The sequence below is a fragment of the Phaenicophaeus curvirostris genome, chromosome 21, assembly GCF_032191515.1.
Source record: "Phaenicophaeus curvirostris isolate KB17595 chromosome 21, BPBGC_Pcur_1.0, whole genome shotgun sequence".
NCBI classification, from domain to species: Eukaryota; Metazoa; Chordata; class Aves; order Cuculiformes; family Cuculidae; genus Phaenicophaeus; species Phaenicophaeus curvirostris.
Genome location: NC_091412.1, coordinates 8,798,996 through 8,815,153, shown reverse-complemented (window position 1 = coordinate 8,815,153; position 16,158 = coordinate 8,798,996). Strand labels below are relative to the sequence as shown.

The following is a 16,158-nucleotide window of genomic DNA, read 5'->3' as shown; positions in this document are numbered from 1 at the left end:
TGGTAGCTTGTAAAAGGAGAGCCAAGAGAAACAACTCGGTGAATATTTCTGAGGTCATCTCTGTGCTTTTTCTGCCTGAAATTGCTGCCAAGAGCTCTGCCAGCCAAGTGCCCTGGGAGCACAAAGTCCGTGTGTGGCTCAGAAGCCACTGGTTTGAGGTTGGCGTCTCTGTCCAGCTGGTGTCTTAAAGCCTACTTGGATGTGATAATTCAGCCTACACAGCAAGCCTGCTGGACCCACTTGTACTTTGCTGTGGATCAATAGGTGCCACTAATTAAAAAGAGAAGTCCTGTAAGGTTTTCCTCCTGGCTGAATTTTGGTCTCTTAAGAGTAGGGCTTTATTTTTCTGACAAATTTCATATGAAATCTGCAGCCTTAGTGAAATAGGCTTCACTGGGCCATTGTCCCTTCAGAGAAGGTGGGCACAGAAGCTGTTATAACTGAGAAAAGCAGCAGGGGAGGAGGGTGTGACTAGTATGACGCTAGTCAAAATGCCCCTTCCAGGGTTGATTGAGGCAGAGCAGGAGAGTGTGGGTGCAAGAAGAGCAGAGGCTGTAAGAGGGTGCTGGTTATGCCGTGTGCTGGTGGAGAGGGAGCCACACTCTAGCCCTGCAGTAGGAGGGAGCGTGCTCTGACCTTGATGGAGAAGCACCCCCTAAGACAAACTGCTTTACTGCTTTGAAGGGCTTAGCAAAGCAAAACACGGATGTAGTTGTCTGGGAGGTGTCAAACCAGACTCTTCTCTAAGAAACTTCCTGTTTTTGAACAGAAGAAGCCAGAAGTGCCACCTCCCTCTACCAACCCATTTCTGGAAGATGAAGCTGGGACAGAGACAGATGAGATTGTGATCGAGAAAAGCGATACAGACAAAGTAAGTCTTTGAAGTTCACAGAATCACACAGAATCACAGAATAACCAGGTTGGAAGAGACCCACCGGATCACCGAGTCCAACCGTTCCTACCAAACACTCCAGTTCTCCAGTTGTCAGTGAGGGAGACTGTGTCAGAATCTCTGGTGGTGCCTAAGCTTTTCCCGTCACATTGATTCGAAAGATCTGTTTTCATAGCAATTAATTTAACACAGTTTTGTTCCTCTGTGCAGCATACAGGCTCCCAGTACGGCCATGGTTTGCTCTGGCTCACTTCACTGAAACCAAAGCAATCTTTATTTCAGTTAATAACGCGAAGACAATCCCATCACGTGAGGGGGAGTTGGATTCTGTTCTAGACCATGCAGCAACAGCTTAAAAGTAACTACAGGATTTCTGTTAAAGAAAAATGAACTAGCACCGTTGGGTTTTCAGATCGCAGAAGAATCTCCCACTGCAAGCACTTGCAATTCCTGTTTTGCCTTGTCAGCCAAGCAAACTCATTGAAGTTGCCAGGCGACTCATTGAACTTTCAAGTGTCAGTTTTAGATTTTCACTCCAAATAGATTACTTCTGGGATTTTTATCTTTCTAGTGTTTTTCATCCACTGCCTCTGCAAAGCAGGCAACACCTAACCACTTGTAAAAGCACTGGGCTTCCAAAGCTCTCTGCAAACATTAAAGGAGTGAATAGTAAACTCAATTGTTTTAATTGGCACCAGTATCAAAGCCTGTAAGCCCTGTATTTTTTACTCACCAGACAGACATTTTTAAGTGTTGTAAGTTGCTTGGGGCAGGTACCTCTTTTTGTTCGGTGAGTTTAAAGCCCTGTAAATGGACCGTTTACAGGTGGTATCACAATGTATCTTGTAGGACCTACTCAGATCTGAGATTGTGGGGTGGTAGCTCTCAGCCAGCGCAGTTTGGTGTGGTGCATCCCCTCTAGATGTTCACATGAGCAGGGCAGCCTTCCGCTCTCCACCTGCAGCTGAAATAATGGAGCAAAGTTTTCCTCTTTCCATTAAAAATGCAACTTTGACAGTTGGTGTTGGCCAGACATTACCAGTGATGTGGAAGACAGACAGTGAGAACATGAGGAAGACATGTGTGGTTATTTTTTGCTTGCTTTCCCCTGTCTATGACGACTGCGAGAAGGTTGGCTCTGATGTGCCGTGCTAGTATGAGAGGACATCCTTGAGGTGTCAGTAGTGTTAGAGGCAGGTGATGACTTACAAAGCCTTTTTGGGGTGTTTAGGGCTGGGTTTAGTGAACAGGAGAATACATTGCAGTGGCCAGAAACAGTTCTGATGCCTCTGAGAAAGGAGCTGCTCTGCTCCCTGTACATGGTACAGAGTCATGTATTAAACTATCCCTTGTAGTGCTCCTTGTGGTGAGGTTACTCTCTCTAGGTACACTCTATTTTAATGTTCACAACGCAGAGCTGGGCTCTGCTGCAGGGGTGGCTGTCATGCAGGCACCTCTCTGCCAAGTGAGAGCCCTGTGAACGCCAGTATTTCAGTTTCAAAGCACCTACATGTTTAGTGCCAGTGAGTTCATGTTGGAGGTCTCATCTCCCATGTAGCTGAAGAAGAGAAGTGGCAGGAAGGGTTGAAGTTGAAGAGTTTTGAGTGGTAAAGCTCTTCCAAGACACTAGTCCTGAGAAGTCAAGACACTTGGGAGTGTAAGAGGGAGCACAGGAGTTGGGCAAGGGGAATCCATGTTAAAAGAGAACCTCTTTTAGTGATCCTAGCAGTTCATTTTAATCTGTTTACTTTGGATAGTAATGAAAGGAAACTGGGCCAGCTGCAGACCTCCTTACTGTGACAACAGTAACCTTTTATTATTTCCATCAAACTCAAGGAGGAAATAGCTTAAACATCTGCAGCTTTTGGACAGGATTGCACACTGAGAAATACAGCTTCACTGCTACTGTTAAAAGATTTAGTACTCTCTCCACCAGACATGCTGGGAGCAGCGTGGTGCAGAGACACACGCAGAAACCAGTCCTGCGTTAGGAGTTGGCTCTTCCAGCCTGGTAAATTGTAAGCATCGTGAATCTGCAATCTTGTGTTGGTGCTGCCATCCTAGAGACTTGGCAACTGGAAGGCTTCTGTAATTACTCCCTATTGTTTTCCTCCCGGCTCCGATGAGCCCGTGCATCCGGCAGAAATGGGCAGGCGTTGGCAAAGGGGCTGGGGTGGAGTATGCTGGGTAGTGGCTCTCTCCCAAAGCTGTAAAATTTGACATTCTCTATTCATGCTCTTAATGAGAAGGTTAATGAAGCCAGTCTTGTAGAGGTGGTCTGGTCTCCATAAAACCTTTGCTTGCTTTAGATTTACTGCCAAATGTTGGTATTCATTGCGTCTTTGAGTCTTAATTACTTCTGAGAAATGCCTGCCTTGTCATTCTTTGCTGTTTCTGCAAATGACTTTGTGCTACCTCCTCTGTCGTTTAGGAGCGTCTGTCCTTTAGGCTTTCTTGGTTTGCTTTTCTTATGCTATAAAAAAAACCTTTCAGCTGGAAAAATTCATATCTTCATTGGCTGGGAGCTGATCCTGGCTTTTTGTGAGGAGAGGCAAGAATTCCATTCCAGAGTCACTGCAGCTCTCTTTGCAGGCAGTGAAAAGTCATCAGCTTGCTGGGAAGCAACAAGAAAAATTGTCTATCAGTGAGGAAACAAACTACAATGTAGCTGCAGAGCAAAAATGAGCTTGGAGGCTCTGCCAGGCCAGTACTTAAACTTGCACAAATTTAGGCTTGTGAGTAGTCCCAGTGGCTTCAGCGAGATGTGCTTGGCCACTGGGTAGAGAACAGTGCTACTAAAATGAGAGTAAACCAGATGACTCCCCAATGGCGCATGCACTTAATGCTCTAAATGTGATTTTAAAATAGAAGCCTTTGCTTCCCCAGAAACGTGTTTCACAGTGAAAGCAGCCCTGTAATGTGGCCTTTATAGTTCCAGCTCCTCCAGTAATTACGTTCTGTTTATCTAAATAAAATTCATCCAGATGAAGTCTGTAACTTTGAGTTATTATCCTGAAATGTAGGGATTATTCAGTGTTGCTTCCAGATAACTGCTGCATTTCATTTCTGAGGTGACTAGAGGGGTCTTGTTACTGTTCAAAGGGCGCAGCAGGGTTTTATTTACAAACTGCATTAAGATTCTTCTGCTGAGATCTGTTAGCATGCAGCAGTCTTCAGTTTAAGGCTAAGAACATTTTACAAGTGAAAAGCAAATTCCTTGGAATACTAACAGCTTGGTAAGAGCAAAGGAAGACTTGGACACACTGATGCTGTATGTGCTGTTGATTAAATGCCTTTGATTTTTTTTAACAGTCAATTTGTGTGTTATAATATTTCTAAAGGCTTGAGTCCTTCTGTGCTGTTGTGTTACTGTTTCTTCTAGGTCTTACAGAGCAGGTTTGAAACCAATGCTGTCATGTTTTCTTACAGCCAAAGAAGCCAAAGGTCCCTGACAATCCTTTCCATGGCATTGTTTCCAAGTGCTTTGAGCCTCACCTTTATGTGTATATCGAGTCCCAGGACAAGTGAGTAACCAGCTCTTTTGGGTTTGTTTGCTTTTGACTGTGTGTTGCGGCTGGATTGTACTACATTTTGTACTCCAGCTGCAGAAGATTAATTTCTCAAAAGTCTGCTTTCTGATTTCACCAGGGGCAGTATTTGTGGTTGGAGAAAGTTATAACGAGTAGGGCCTTTGCTTGGGCAAAAATGAGCATTCAGAGGGCTGTGGACATTGGTTTCATCTGTAATTGCGAAGGCCTGCAGGAATGATGCCCACTGCCTTTCTGCGGAAGAGGCTTAGTATTTCTGAAATTGCTTCTGTTGCCTCTGCAATTCCCACTGCAGACATTTGCCTTTCCTTCATCTCATGTCTTCCACAAATAGTAGGTTTGCTTTTTGTGTAAAATCCACATGTGGCTTGGTGGCAGAGGAGTTTCAAGATTTGTTTTATAGAAATAAGTTATTTGAGATCCTTAGATGAAAGCTGCTGTAGATGAGCTGGCTGTAAGATAACATTATCATCGCTCACAGATTGGGACTTTGTCAGGGGCTTTTAATCCCTGGAACCCTTCTTTGTCCTCCTCTTTGACTTGCTGCAAAATAAGTTGAATGAAAGGAACTTCCAGCTTAGAGCTCTGGGAAATTTTTAGAGCTCTTGACACGCTTTCTTGTGCACCTTGATTCACGCCATGATTAAATAACATCTCTGTAACAACTGCACTGGTTGAGAGAGGAGGTAGTTGGAAAAGGTTTGATACAGTCTTTTAGTGCAGGTTAGTGGCTGGACAGGAGAAAGAGGCACCTACCTCCTGTAACTCACCTGTCTACTCCCTTCTATCTTCCAAGGACTTACAGGTGAGAGAGCGCTCGTAGTGTTCTGGCTTTGTCCAAACTCCAAGATAGCCATCCTGAAAAAGGTTTCCCATCAACATTTTATGCTTAAAAAATAATAAAACCTTGTACAATAGTTTGTCATGCAGATTCTCCTCTGTGTAACAGAGGGAAACAGATATTTGCCCTCCTGCCCTCAGCCAACTGAGCGCTAACTTGTTTGGATATCTCTTCCCTTCTCACGGGGGTCATTTTAATCCCTGTTTTGGTAATTCTACCCCACTGTGCTCCTAGGTCTTTCAGGGTTTCTTTTTCCCTTTTCCTTTACAATCTTGAGATGTTTTATATTAGCTTTAGTGCAACAGACTGCAGAGAGTTCAAAGAAAAACTACCACATTATTCCCCATGCTGCCCCTGTCTGCCAAAAATTGCTTTCTTTTTCTCCTTCTTCCTTTGACTGAACTTTTGAGGAATCTGTTGCTGATGCCTGAAATTGGGGAGTTGCTTAGATAGTTAATTGTATGTTTGGGCTTTGAATAGCGAGAGTAGCATGATGGTTTTGTTCATCATTCCCTTAAGCCTGTGGTGGAAAGCAGCCTGGACATTTTCTCCTGAAAAATTGTTTCCATACCTATTTAAAGAAACACAGTGCCAGAATCTGTTGCAATTTAAGAGGAGGCACCTGAAAGAAAGACGTGAAAGATGCTGCTCCCCACCCTTAGCTTCAGTGTAAATATCAGGTTTCTCAACAGCGAAGCGCATTTCATTTCTGCCTCTTTGGGATATATATCTTTATGTCTATTTAGCTCTCCTTTGTGGTCTTTTGGAGAAATGGAAGCACACGTGTGTGAGCCAAGCTGCTGTGCAGGAGTGAAGACAGAGCTCTATCAGGTCTGCAGTGCTGAGAGAATGCAGAGCCAGGGTTAAATGTGCTAAAATGCATGTAGGCATTCACATTGTTTGGAAAACTAGAGCTTTCTTTTTGTGGTGTGTGTCTGTGGCCTCCATGGAAACTGTCTTGCGGGTGATCAAGGTGTCTCAGTGCCCTTCCCCAGGGCCCAGCAGATACCAACTTACTGAGCACTGTTGTCTTCTCTCGTGCTGCTCAGGAGTTGCCTGGTTCCTCTCATGATTGTCAGAGATGCAGGAAAAGCGCTGAATAGGTTGTACAAAACAAGAAAAGGAAGAGGAGAATAGGAATGAAAGTAGGAATAAAATTCCCTTTATATGATTTCATTTCATATTTGCTCTTGGTTAGATTTGGAGAGTTTTTGCTCCCAATAAATATGCTACTTTAGGAAATACCACATCTGTGGTACCAGGGAATTTACTGTGAGCTATTTTGCAAAGCCTGTATAGAGAAAATGTTCATTTTCTGTAGCTTTCCTGCCTTCTCCATCTTTCACCTCCCAGCAGCTTTTTTCTGCCAAATTCTTTGTGCTCCCATCGTACCACACAAAGGTTTTTAGCCTTCATATTGTATTTGTGCCAACTGAGACTGATGTGTGAGTTTGATTGACATCAACTGAGCTGTACATTAATAATATATTAGTTCCCTTAACGCACAATATCCTTAAGTTTTGCTTGTATCAATCCCATGCTGAAATAAGAGCAGTCCTCATGGCTTGCCTTTGACAGGCGCTTTGTCCAGGTTAGGATCAGAACAAGCATGAAGTTCTATCGCTGCTCTCCCAGCTATCTTGGACAGCTGCATCCGCTCGTGCATCCCGGTTGACAAGACCTTGGGGGACTGAGAAAACGTAGATATATTTCACTTTGTCTCGGAGAAGAGGAGAACATGTGGAGTAAGCATAAAGAAACAAAAGCCATTGACATTCCTCATTGCGTCTTGAGACTGAGAGCATGAAAAAAAAGAAGTGGCTGGTGAATGCTAAGAAAGCCCCACTTTGTTGCCCAGATGGAGCAAAGCGCAGATGCAGAGGTGGAAATGCAGCTGTTTAATTTAGTGGGACTTTTGACAAGGAGCTGTATTTGAGAACCTGGAGGAACGCTGCAGCCTGCAGCACGTGTGAGCCCTCCTGCAGCAGCCATCTGCTTGGCTCTCCGACAGCGACGGGGGGAGGTAGATCTGCTCCACTGTGGTCCAATGCAATCAATGCTTTGGTTCAGTGTTCAATTTGCTCGTGCCAGTATAGAGATTTATCACAGCAGTTGAGCAGCCTGATGTTTTTACAGTTCTTGTAACAAAGCTGAGGAACTGCGCATGTATGTGGAATCAGAGCTATGTAAAGTACTCAAGGCAGCAAGCAGTAAGCATGAAAAAAGGGGCTACTTGTCTTTGCAGTAGCCTACAAACCTTGCTTAAGCCAAAGAGCCTTGCTTCATGATTTAAAGCCCTGATATTTCTACCCCAAGCATAGTTTTGTTGATGAATTTGGCCCAGTGGATCATCCATGGTAGGAGCTCAGCTGTTTTGGTGCAGCAATCTGTCAGCTTATCAGGGAGAAGCCAGGTCACCTTTTGAACTCATGCAGCACTTTGAATTCTTTGGTAAACTGGAATCAGAGTGTTTTTTTCTCTTTGACAAGATGAAAAGAAAGAAAGGACAGAAACTGGGGAAAAGTTTTTGCCGTCAAAGGATTTTTTTCCCATTCATTGACAGGAGTAAATGAGAATGTGCTGAGGAGTCTGGGCCGCTGTGCTGGCGGTGAGGCCATACCCATCCTTGCAGACACTAATGCAGTCTCTTTGTGTGACCCCCTCCTGTTGTGCTGGGTGCCCTGAGAGCTCAGAAGAACATTTTAAGTTTAAACTCTTTCACAGGCTTTTAAGGAAGAGCTTTCATTTCTGTGGGCAGCGTTGCAATTCTGTCAAATACTTCTGTTGCTGAAAAATGATTATATTAACTATCAATTAATGCCTTCTGTTTCCTAAATGATACTTCAGTTTCTTGTGGGAGTCACAGTTCAGGTTCTTTCTTTTCCCAGTCTCCTTCTAAGGATCTGGCTTTCTACTCATCTACCTGGATGATGGCAAAGCCTCAGTGGTGAGAGGCGTGAAGGCTGTGCCGTGGGAAGGGGAGAGCTGGGGAAGTGGAGCCCAAGCTGCTGTGGAAATGGGAATATGAAATGCAGGAACTTCACAACCCCTTTTGATCAGCAGAGTGCCACTCTGTCATCTGAAATATCTCTATATTCCTCAAAAGCCAAACTTCCTTGTGGAAGGATGCATGTATTTGTGTGTCTGGGGGAGGCGGTTTGCTGTAATTGAGTTCATCTGGAGAGGGTTACTGTGCTCGGCTGAGCTCCGGTGTCAGGAGAGCTGCTCTTGGTTCCTGACACGGATGTGCCGTCTCTGGAGGAGTAGGACCAGAGGAACTCCCCAAGATCAGAACAGTTCTCTGGTTCTGTCTTGATGGTTCTGGCCTTCTGCCATGCTAAAAGCTTTTTTGTCGTGATGAAATGGTGGAGTGAAGTTTATTGTTGCCTAAAACCCAAAATATTTGAGTAAGGACCAAGTTATAATGAATCACTTGAGACAATAGGAGGGCTTTTTGTGCTTTTAAAAAGAGTTTAAGTAGGAAGTGCACTTTGCGCTCATGCTAAATAAAACTTGTTTAAAGAATGTGTGAAGTTGTGCAAAACCAGGTGGTATCCAAATGGGACCAAGAAACAGCAAATGGTGCAGCATTTTGAGCACACCCCTTTAAAAGCCGTGCTCCCTGAGGTCTGCTCCGGAGGTTGCTGATATGGGAAGCCTGACTGTTACTTTTGCCGGTGCCAGGAATGAAACTTGATCGTAAGCTTTATGTGCTTGTATCAAATGTGCTGAACCCCCTCCTGGCAGACCTGGGAACTTTTATATGTGACTGGAGAACAGATTGAAACTGCCACTAAAACTCTTGAGTACAAAAGGTCATTACTCATCGGCCCAGTCCTCGTTATTGTGTGAGATTTGTGCTGAGGGGGCAGAGATAAGAAAGGGCTGGGATACCCAGCTGTTAAAAACTGAATGTGTTTGCTGGTGCGACAAGATGGGGCATCTGTTTTTAAGCATTATTCTCTCTCCTCCCTCTATTTCCTCCTCCAACATCCTGAAATATTTTCCCATTGTTCCCCCTCAACAGAAATCTCAGCGAACTCATCGACAGGTTTGTGGCTGACTTCAAGGCTCAAGGTCCTCCCAAGCCCAATGTGGATGAAGGTGGAGCTGTCCTGCCCAGCTGCGCTGACCTCTTCGTGTACTACAAGAAGTGCATGGTGCAGTGCTCTCAGCTCAGCACGGGCGAGCCCATGATAGCCCTCACCACCATATTCCAGAAGTACCTTCGGGAATACGCCTGGAAAATTCTGTCTGGAAACCTGCCCAAGTGAGTGAGTTTTGCTTCCCGAACGCTGCAGCACTGTCTGGTGAGACATCCCAGTGAGGAGCTGATGCTTTGTAGAGATAACCAATAAATACGTACACATGAACACTTAGTTTCACTGTCAAAGAAACCACTTAGCAGCAGCATGACTACTTTTACATCATGGTTTTCTCCAAAGTTCAATTTGTTGCACTGAGAAACAGCAAGAAACCAAATGGACAGTCAGACCATTGTTTTTCTTTTAAGGGCCCCTGGAAGATTGCTTATTTGGCTTTGATTAGCAGTCAGATTTACAGTTTCTTGAAATGTCAGCCCAAGTCTCTGCAGAGAGGTCTGGCTTTCAGAATTGCACTTAGCTCTGCCACTTGGGCAACCAGTTCGTACTGTGAGTCTTAGCTGCCTTAGCTCAGCACTACACACGCGTATAACGAAGGGGGTTTATTTGTGTGATGCTAAAGTGCTTACCTGTAACTCCCTCTGCTCCATAACATTTTAGATACGTATGAATAAAATATGTAGATGTAAATCCAGTAAAAATAAAGGAAATAATTGTGAGTTTGCACAAATATGGATGAGTTTTACAGGCAGAAGGAGCTCCTTGAGACAATGCCAGCCTTAACTACAGACAACTTTGTATGCTATTCGCCATCTTCAGTTTGTTTCCCTTGTAAAACTGGGAGCAGCAGAATGAATTTCTGAAACCAGTAAAATCTTTTACAGATGGAAGGGCAGAGGGTTACATCCAGACAAGTGGAAAGATAAATTTAATGTGCATTCTCCATCAGACCTCAGTTGCATTCTTTATACTCATTTTTTTGTGTGCTCCATTTTTTGCTCTCCAAGATAAATATCACTGTCCTATTTTTTTAATGGATTTGGATTGTAAAGAGCGGAGAGGTAGGGAATTTCCTGACTCTAAACTGTTCTGAGTCTTTCTTTGTTGATACACAGCCTTTAATCACTGGAAGATGGTTGAAAGAAACTGCATCTTCTATAATTTACTGTGTTGATACCATCAGTTTTTAAAACAGGTTACCAAAGCTTCAAATACATGCCAACATCTGTTTAGTACTGAGAAGATAAACATGACAAGCTGCCTGATAGTCACTGAGATTTTTCTGTACCCTTTAATTAGATTTTGAGTAACTGGCAGTGAAAGTGAAGGTAGCTGGGGAAAGCTGTATTCCCCTCGCATCCTGATCTGCCGTGTTGTGAATGAGCGAGCTGGTTTTTGCCTGAAGACTTGCTACAAGGTTCTGTTTGTCTTTCTACAAGACGTTCCTTAACCAAAACATTCCTTAACCAAAACATTCCTTAACCAAAACAGCAGCTGTGGGCTTGATGTAGAATGACACTGAGCTGTGTTACATTGGATTTTGTGGCCATAAGGACTTTTTTTGGTGTTGAAATCTAGCAGTAATTTTGCAGTGTGTGTGTCTGTACGGTTGAAAGCTTTACACTGTTTGCCTTTTCTTTTTCCAGGACAACTAGCAGCAGTGGTGGGCTCACCATCACCAGTTTGCTGAAAGAAAAAGAAGGGTCTGAAGTGGCTAAGTTTACTTTAGAAGAGCTTTGCCTCATTTGCAGCATCCTCAGCACTGCAGAGTATTGCTTGGCAACCACTCAGCAGGTGAGTTTTCCTCTGCGGCACCTCCGAGGTGGCACCCAGCGCAGCCTCTTTTCTGGCACGAGATCCTGTGCTGCTCCCTCTTCAGGGTTGGGCTGCTGTGGACACTGGAAGAGTCAGAAATACTAAGATGTCCGTAGTAGTCTCTGCTGCACATAGCTTCCTGTTGATTATGAGATTATTTCATTGTTAAATCTATATTTCAAAGAAAGAAAAGTATTGATTTTGCTGTTTCAACCTCAGAAGAGTAATTTGCTGTAATCCTGCTTTGCAGCATTGGTTTTGGATTCAATCCTTGTGTACTTTTTACATAATTTGTTTTGGATTAGGGCCCAAATTTTTTTTTTTTTTTTACAATAGAGACTTTTTGTGGTTCATGATCACCATTTTATAAAACCGAGAAGAACGATAATTCACAATAGGTTTGTGAAGATGCTTCCATGAAATATTGGAGCATGGTGAAGTGGAGGTGAGACAGTCTTTATGCTGATATGCTTTGCAGCCACAACGCTCCTTATGTTCAGGTGCTTTCAAAATGCTGTAGGTTAGTTGATGAGCTGTGATATTTGGCTGTATCAGGACTTCTCCACCAGGAGAACTGGCAATCCTTCTCCTTTGCTGTTTGGGCACAGACAGGATGTTGGAAAAAATCTTTATTAGCAGGACAGGTGCCACAGCGTTAAGCTAGTACATTAGCACGTTATACTAGAGTTACATGTGTGACCTTGGAGGTTGCTTCTTTGAGGACACAGAGCCACAGGCCATCCTGGCAGCTCAGTGTCTCAGGTGTCCGACATGGAGAAATTTCCATGGTTCAATTCACTGGCTGAGTTTTGGATATTGTCTGTGCACAGATTAGGTTTTAAGAAGCTGATTTTTGCAGGATGTAAGTTTTCATTTCAAGTAAGAAATCTGATCTTTCTGTTGCTTGTTTTGTTTCCTGACAGCTGGAAGAGAAACTCAAAGAAAAAGTGGATGCGAGCCTTGTGGAGAGAATCAACCTGACGGGAGAGATGGACACTTTCAGCATGTACGTTCAGCAGATACATCCTCCCAGAGAGTATCAAACCACCCTAGTTTGTCAGCCAGATGGTGCTGGAGTAATGTGAGCCCAAGATCCTACTGTCATGGGACTCACCCAGATACACAGGCGAGGCACAGGCATTTTCCTGGTGAAGGAATGGTCACCCCTTGGCCAGTTCAAGAGCAGCAGTAGTACAGCCTTCACATGTAGTCATTCCCCATCCTCCTAGCCAAAGGAATAAGAGCACTGGAAAGGGGAGAGGAAACAGTGAGTTTCCATTCGAACCATCATTTGCATCTTGGCAGCTCTGTGAGGTGGCTGTTACATTTCAAGAAAGGAAGCTATTTCAGTACGTTCCTTCCTGCTTTAACTTCCCACTGTTAATCAGCAGCCTTGTCAGTCTGATCAAACCCCATTTCAGATGACATAAAAGACTGATCCAATCTGATATTTGGGGATTATAGTTGAGAAAAGATTGTCATTCATCAAAATAACTTTTCACGTAACGATACTAAAAATATTACTCTTTAACATCCTCTCCTCTCCGCCACTAACAAACAGATTGAATATTTTCTGAGAGAAGGAAATCAAGGCGAAAAAATTAATTGCTTTGCCTCACATCGGACAAAAGAAAACCTTGGCAAAGCTGCAGTAATTCCTGTCACCATCTCTCCGTCTCCCTAAACTAAGATTTAGCCCAGATAGCAATAAGAATTTTTCAGAAGACTTCCTTTCTGTGGTTCCTCCTCTCTTGCTCCAGTGGGTAGGATCCCACTGAATCTCCTTCCAGGTTTTTCACGTGGTCTTGGGCTCTGTTCCAGGCTGCAGAGACTCCCTTCCCTTTAGATATTTCTCAGACCTATTTAAGAGCAAATCCTTGACCAAAAGCTAGGGTTGTCATGTCCACTAAGCCAAAGCAAGCAAGGTAACCGGGTCAGTAGAAAAAAAATATACCTTATGATGGGATTTTCTTAACATGGATGAGTCATGGTTGAGTGTTGTGGGGTTTTGTGACCTGTCCAGCAGGAGACAGCTACCTTGAGTCTTTGCTGTTTCCACAGTGGCTGTTTCATGAGGTGCTTGGTCATAGGCAGCCAATATGACGTGTTTTGGAAATTGTTTCAATGTATAGTTCACATTTGCCATTTTGGAGAGCTTTAAAGTTAAACTGACAGGCCTGATGTATCTTGTAAGAAGGGTTTTTTTAATTGACTTTCAGTCTGTTCCAGTACAGTGCTTTGTCCAGTCTTCTGTCAGCGTAAGTCATAGCTATAAACCTCTCTGGCGTTTGCTCATGCAACATCAAACAAGTTGTTTCTTCAGGGAGTTGATGTATTGTTAGACATGGTTATAAAGAAAGTGATAAAACCTGACTGCTTACACACCCTGGAAAGTGTTCCTTCCTTCACAGAACCACCGTAAATGCGTATAGAGTGATCAGCTCAGAGGGTTTTGCCCCTGGGGTGGCTAAGTATTTTCTTCAGGAAATGTGGAAAAGGTAATGAGGTCTTCCTGAAGCTCAACAGAAGGAAAATTATTGTTATGTAAATCCAAAAATCCACGATTCCCACCCCTCCTGCCCTGTTGATCTGTTGTGAGATTATGGACAGCGTTTAGAGACCTCTTGAAGGCCTGAAGTGTTGAGCTGCTGTAGTAAGAACTTCTATTAGAGCTACACGGCTCATTTGTGGCCTTGGCTTCCCTGTGCTTCAAGTTCTGTGCATCTGTCAAGGAATCACGTGAGGATTCATTAACTGCCACTGAAGAATTGTTCTGTGCTGCCCGGGGCAAAGATTTGAAGAGGCTTCTGGCAGAACCAGGGTCCCAGCCCTCTTGGCATGTCATGATTCTCTGTTTTTGTAGCACCCTTCTTGCTGCACCATTACTCCTTTACAGCAGGGATTTCTTTTGAAGTGGAGACCAATAGGTTTCTCTCCCTGTTTGCAGTCTTGTGGCTCTTAGGCAAGAGCCTGCACATGGTGACCCAGTTTTGGACAGACTCCTAACGTGTGGAGACTGGTGATGAAGTCCCTTTCCTTCCACTGTCAGGGCTGCTTTTCATTTGGCTGCTGGCCCACAACTCTTCACTACAAGCCAGTGACAGCAGGTGCCCTGCAGGAGTCAGCTGTGCCCAAGAGATGGTTATTTCAGTCTGACTCTCTTGAGCTGGTAGAATCCCCCAAGGGAGTAAATCCTGGAGTGCCCAGCAGATGCAGAGGCACCAGCAGAACCGCTCACAGGCTTTTTTTAACCCAATGCAAGTTTCAGATCGTGTAACTTGAAGCTAGGGGTCACTTCATCTCCCATACTAGTTTTTCCAACTAATTTTGGATGATTTTGCCTTTACAAACAAATTAATTGCTCTGGAAGAACCGTCTTTTACTTGGCACCCTGTTCCAGTTTTTATGGAGCTCTAGGAAAGGGAAGAGACAACCTCTGTGGGCTGCGGTGATGAGCAACTCCCAGATCCCAGCAGCAGAATTACGAGTGGGTGATGCTGTATCTCCGTGAGGAGGTGGACACAAAATATTTTGAACAGTGAACTCCAGAGCAGTACCCAGAGCTTCACAAAAAAGACGTCGGGGAGGAAAGATGGTTTGAGGAAACATTGGTTATAGATCTTGCGATTCCCATCTGTGCTACCATCATGAAAAAGAGCAAAAGTAAAATCCGGCTCTTACATGTATAATCCCCAAGTTGTAAACAGGCATCTGCGGCAGATTTAGTTTACACTGTTTTAAAAATTGTATATAGTAGTGAAATACAGTCAGTTGTTGCTTCTTGCAGAAGTTGTCTGTGATGAGTACTGGGTTACATGCCCTTAGGGTGGTCCGAGCTGCTGCACGCAGTGTTTCTCGGCTGTTGTTTTAGGATCAGTTACACCTTTATGCACGTCACGATATCGTGGCCTCAAACATGTCTCTAAGCAGTATCATGCTGTTTAAAACCAAAAAGGGGAGGGAGGGAAGCGTGTTTGACTAATGTGTGCTTTAGTCTGGTGTATGTCTGTGAGAAACTCGAACAATGGATGGCGGCAATCCTAGACATGGTGTAAATAAGGCATCTGCCTTGATCTTCTCAAATGGGAGACACGTTCAGAACTCGCAGAGATGTGGTTTTTTAAACCTACTTTGCGAGTTCCTGCGAGTGGTAGAATATTGGCTGTGAATAACTGGAGAGATGATAAAATGTTAGTTTTATACAGACTGGGTTAAATTTGAAGCCACATCCCAGTCTGGGCTCAGTGCTCAAGGGTTTCTTCTCTTCTTGATGCGAAGGTGGGGGTTACCCCGGTCTGATGCCTTTGATCTCCAGCCCCTTCTATGTGTCAAAACAGAGAAAGGTCACCTATAAAAATGCCCTCTCCACACCGGAGTCCATTGTGTAGCTCCGGATGAACAGCATACAGAATTTCCCAGCTTCTTTTCAATACAACTTTTAGCCATGTGTATTCCCAGCGTAATGCTGCTGTCAGCTAGTCGATGATTTTTCTCCTTTCACAGTCAAATCCGCTAGTTCTGGCACTAGTCGGAGGTTGCATACTATTTTAAAACTCATGCTTGATTTTTTTTGCAGTGTGATCTCCAACAGCATCCAGCTGTTGGTGCAGGACCTGGATGCAGCCTGTGACCCTGCCCTGACTGCTATGAGCAAGGTAGGGGGCAGATTTGTTTCGGCAAGCAGTAGCCTTAGGATCGTTATGGAGTTCTGGTTTGCTTTGGTTGCTTGATTTCACTATCGATATATCCTTTTATGCTCCCTTGAGACACAGCACTGTATTGATTTCTTCTTGCTTCTTAGAGCAGCAATTCCTGTATTTATAAATACATCCTTCACTCCAAAACTTCTTAATATTCAGATTAGAGCTTTCAGTCTTTGCAGCACATTAAAAAGACAGACAATGAACTGTAAGCGTATAAGGATTTCTCTTTCCACTCCTGATGCCAGTGAGAGCCTTT

General features: G+C 44.0%; 1 protein-coding gene across 3 annotated transcripts in view; it reads left to right on the top strand.

Moving 5' to 3' along the window:
• VPS53 (VPS53 subunit of GARP complex) overlaps positions 1–16,158 on the top strand; it is a 63,490-nt gene that overhangs the window by 30,730 nt on the left and 16,602 nt on the right. For 2 of the 3 annotated variants that reach the window (XM_069874259.1, XM_069874261.1), the window contains 6 exons: positions 770–871; positions 4,322–4,416; positions 9,309–9,551; positions 11,031–11,178; positions 12,123–12,205; positions 15,776–15,854. In XM_069874259.1, coding sequence (XP_069730360.1) covers positions 770–871; positions 4,322–4,416; positions 9,309–9,551; positions 11,031–11,178; positions 12,123–12,205; positions 15,776–15,854 — 750 coding nt within the window. The remainder of the gene's footprint in view (positions 1–769; positions 872–4,321; positions 4,417–9,308; positions 9,552–11,030; positions 11,179–12,122; positions 12,206–15,775; positions 15,855–16,158) is intronic. The other variant, XM_069874260.1, reaches the window with a different exon arrangement.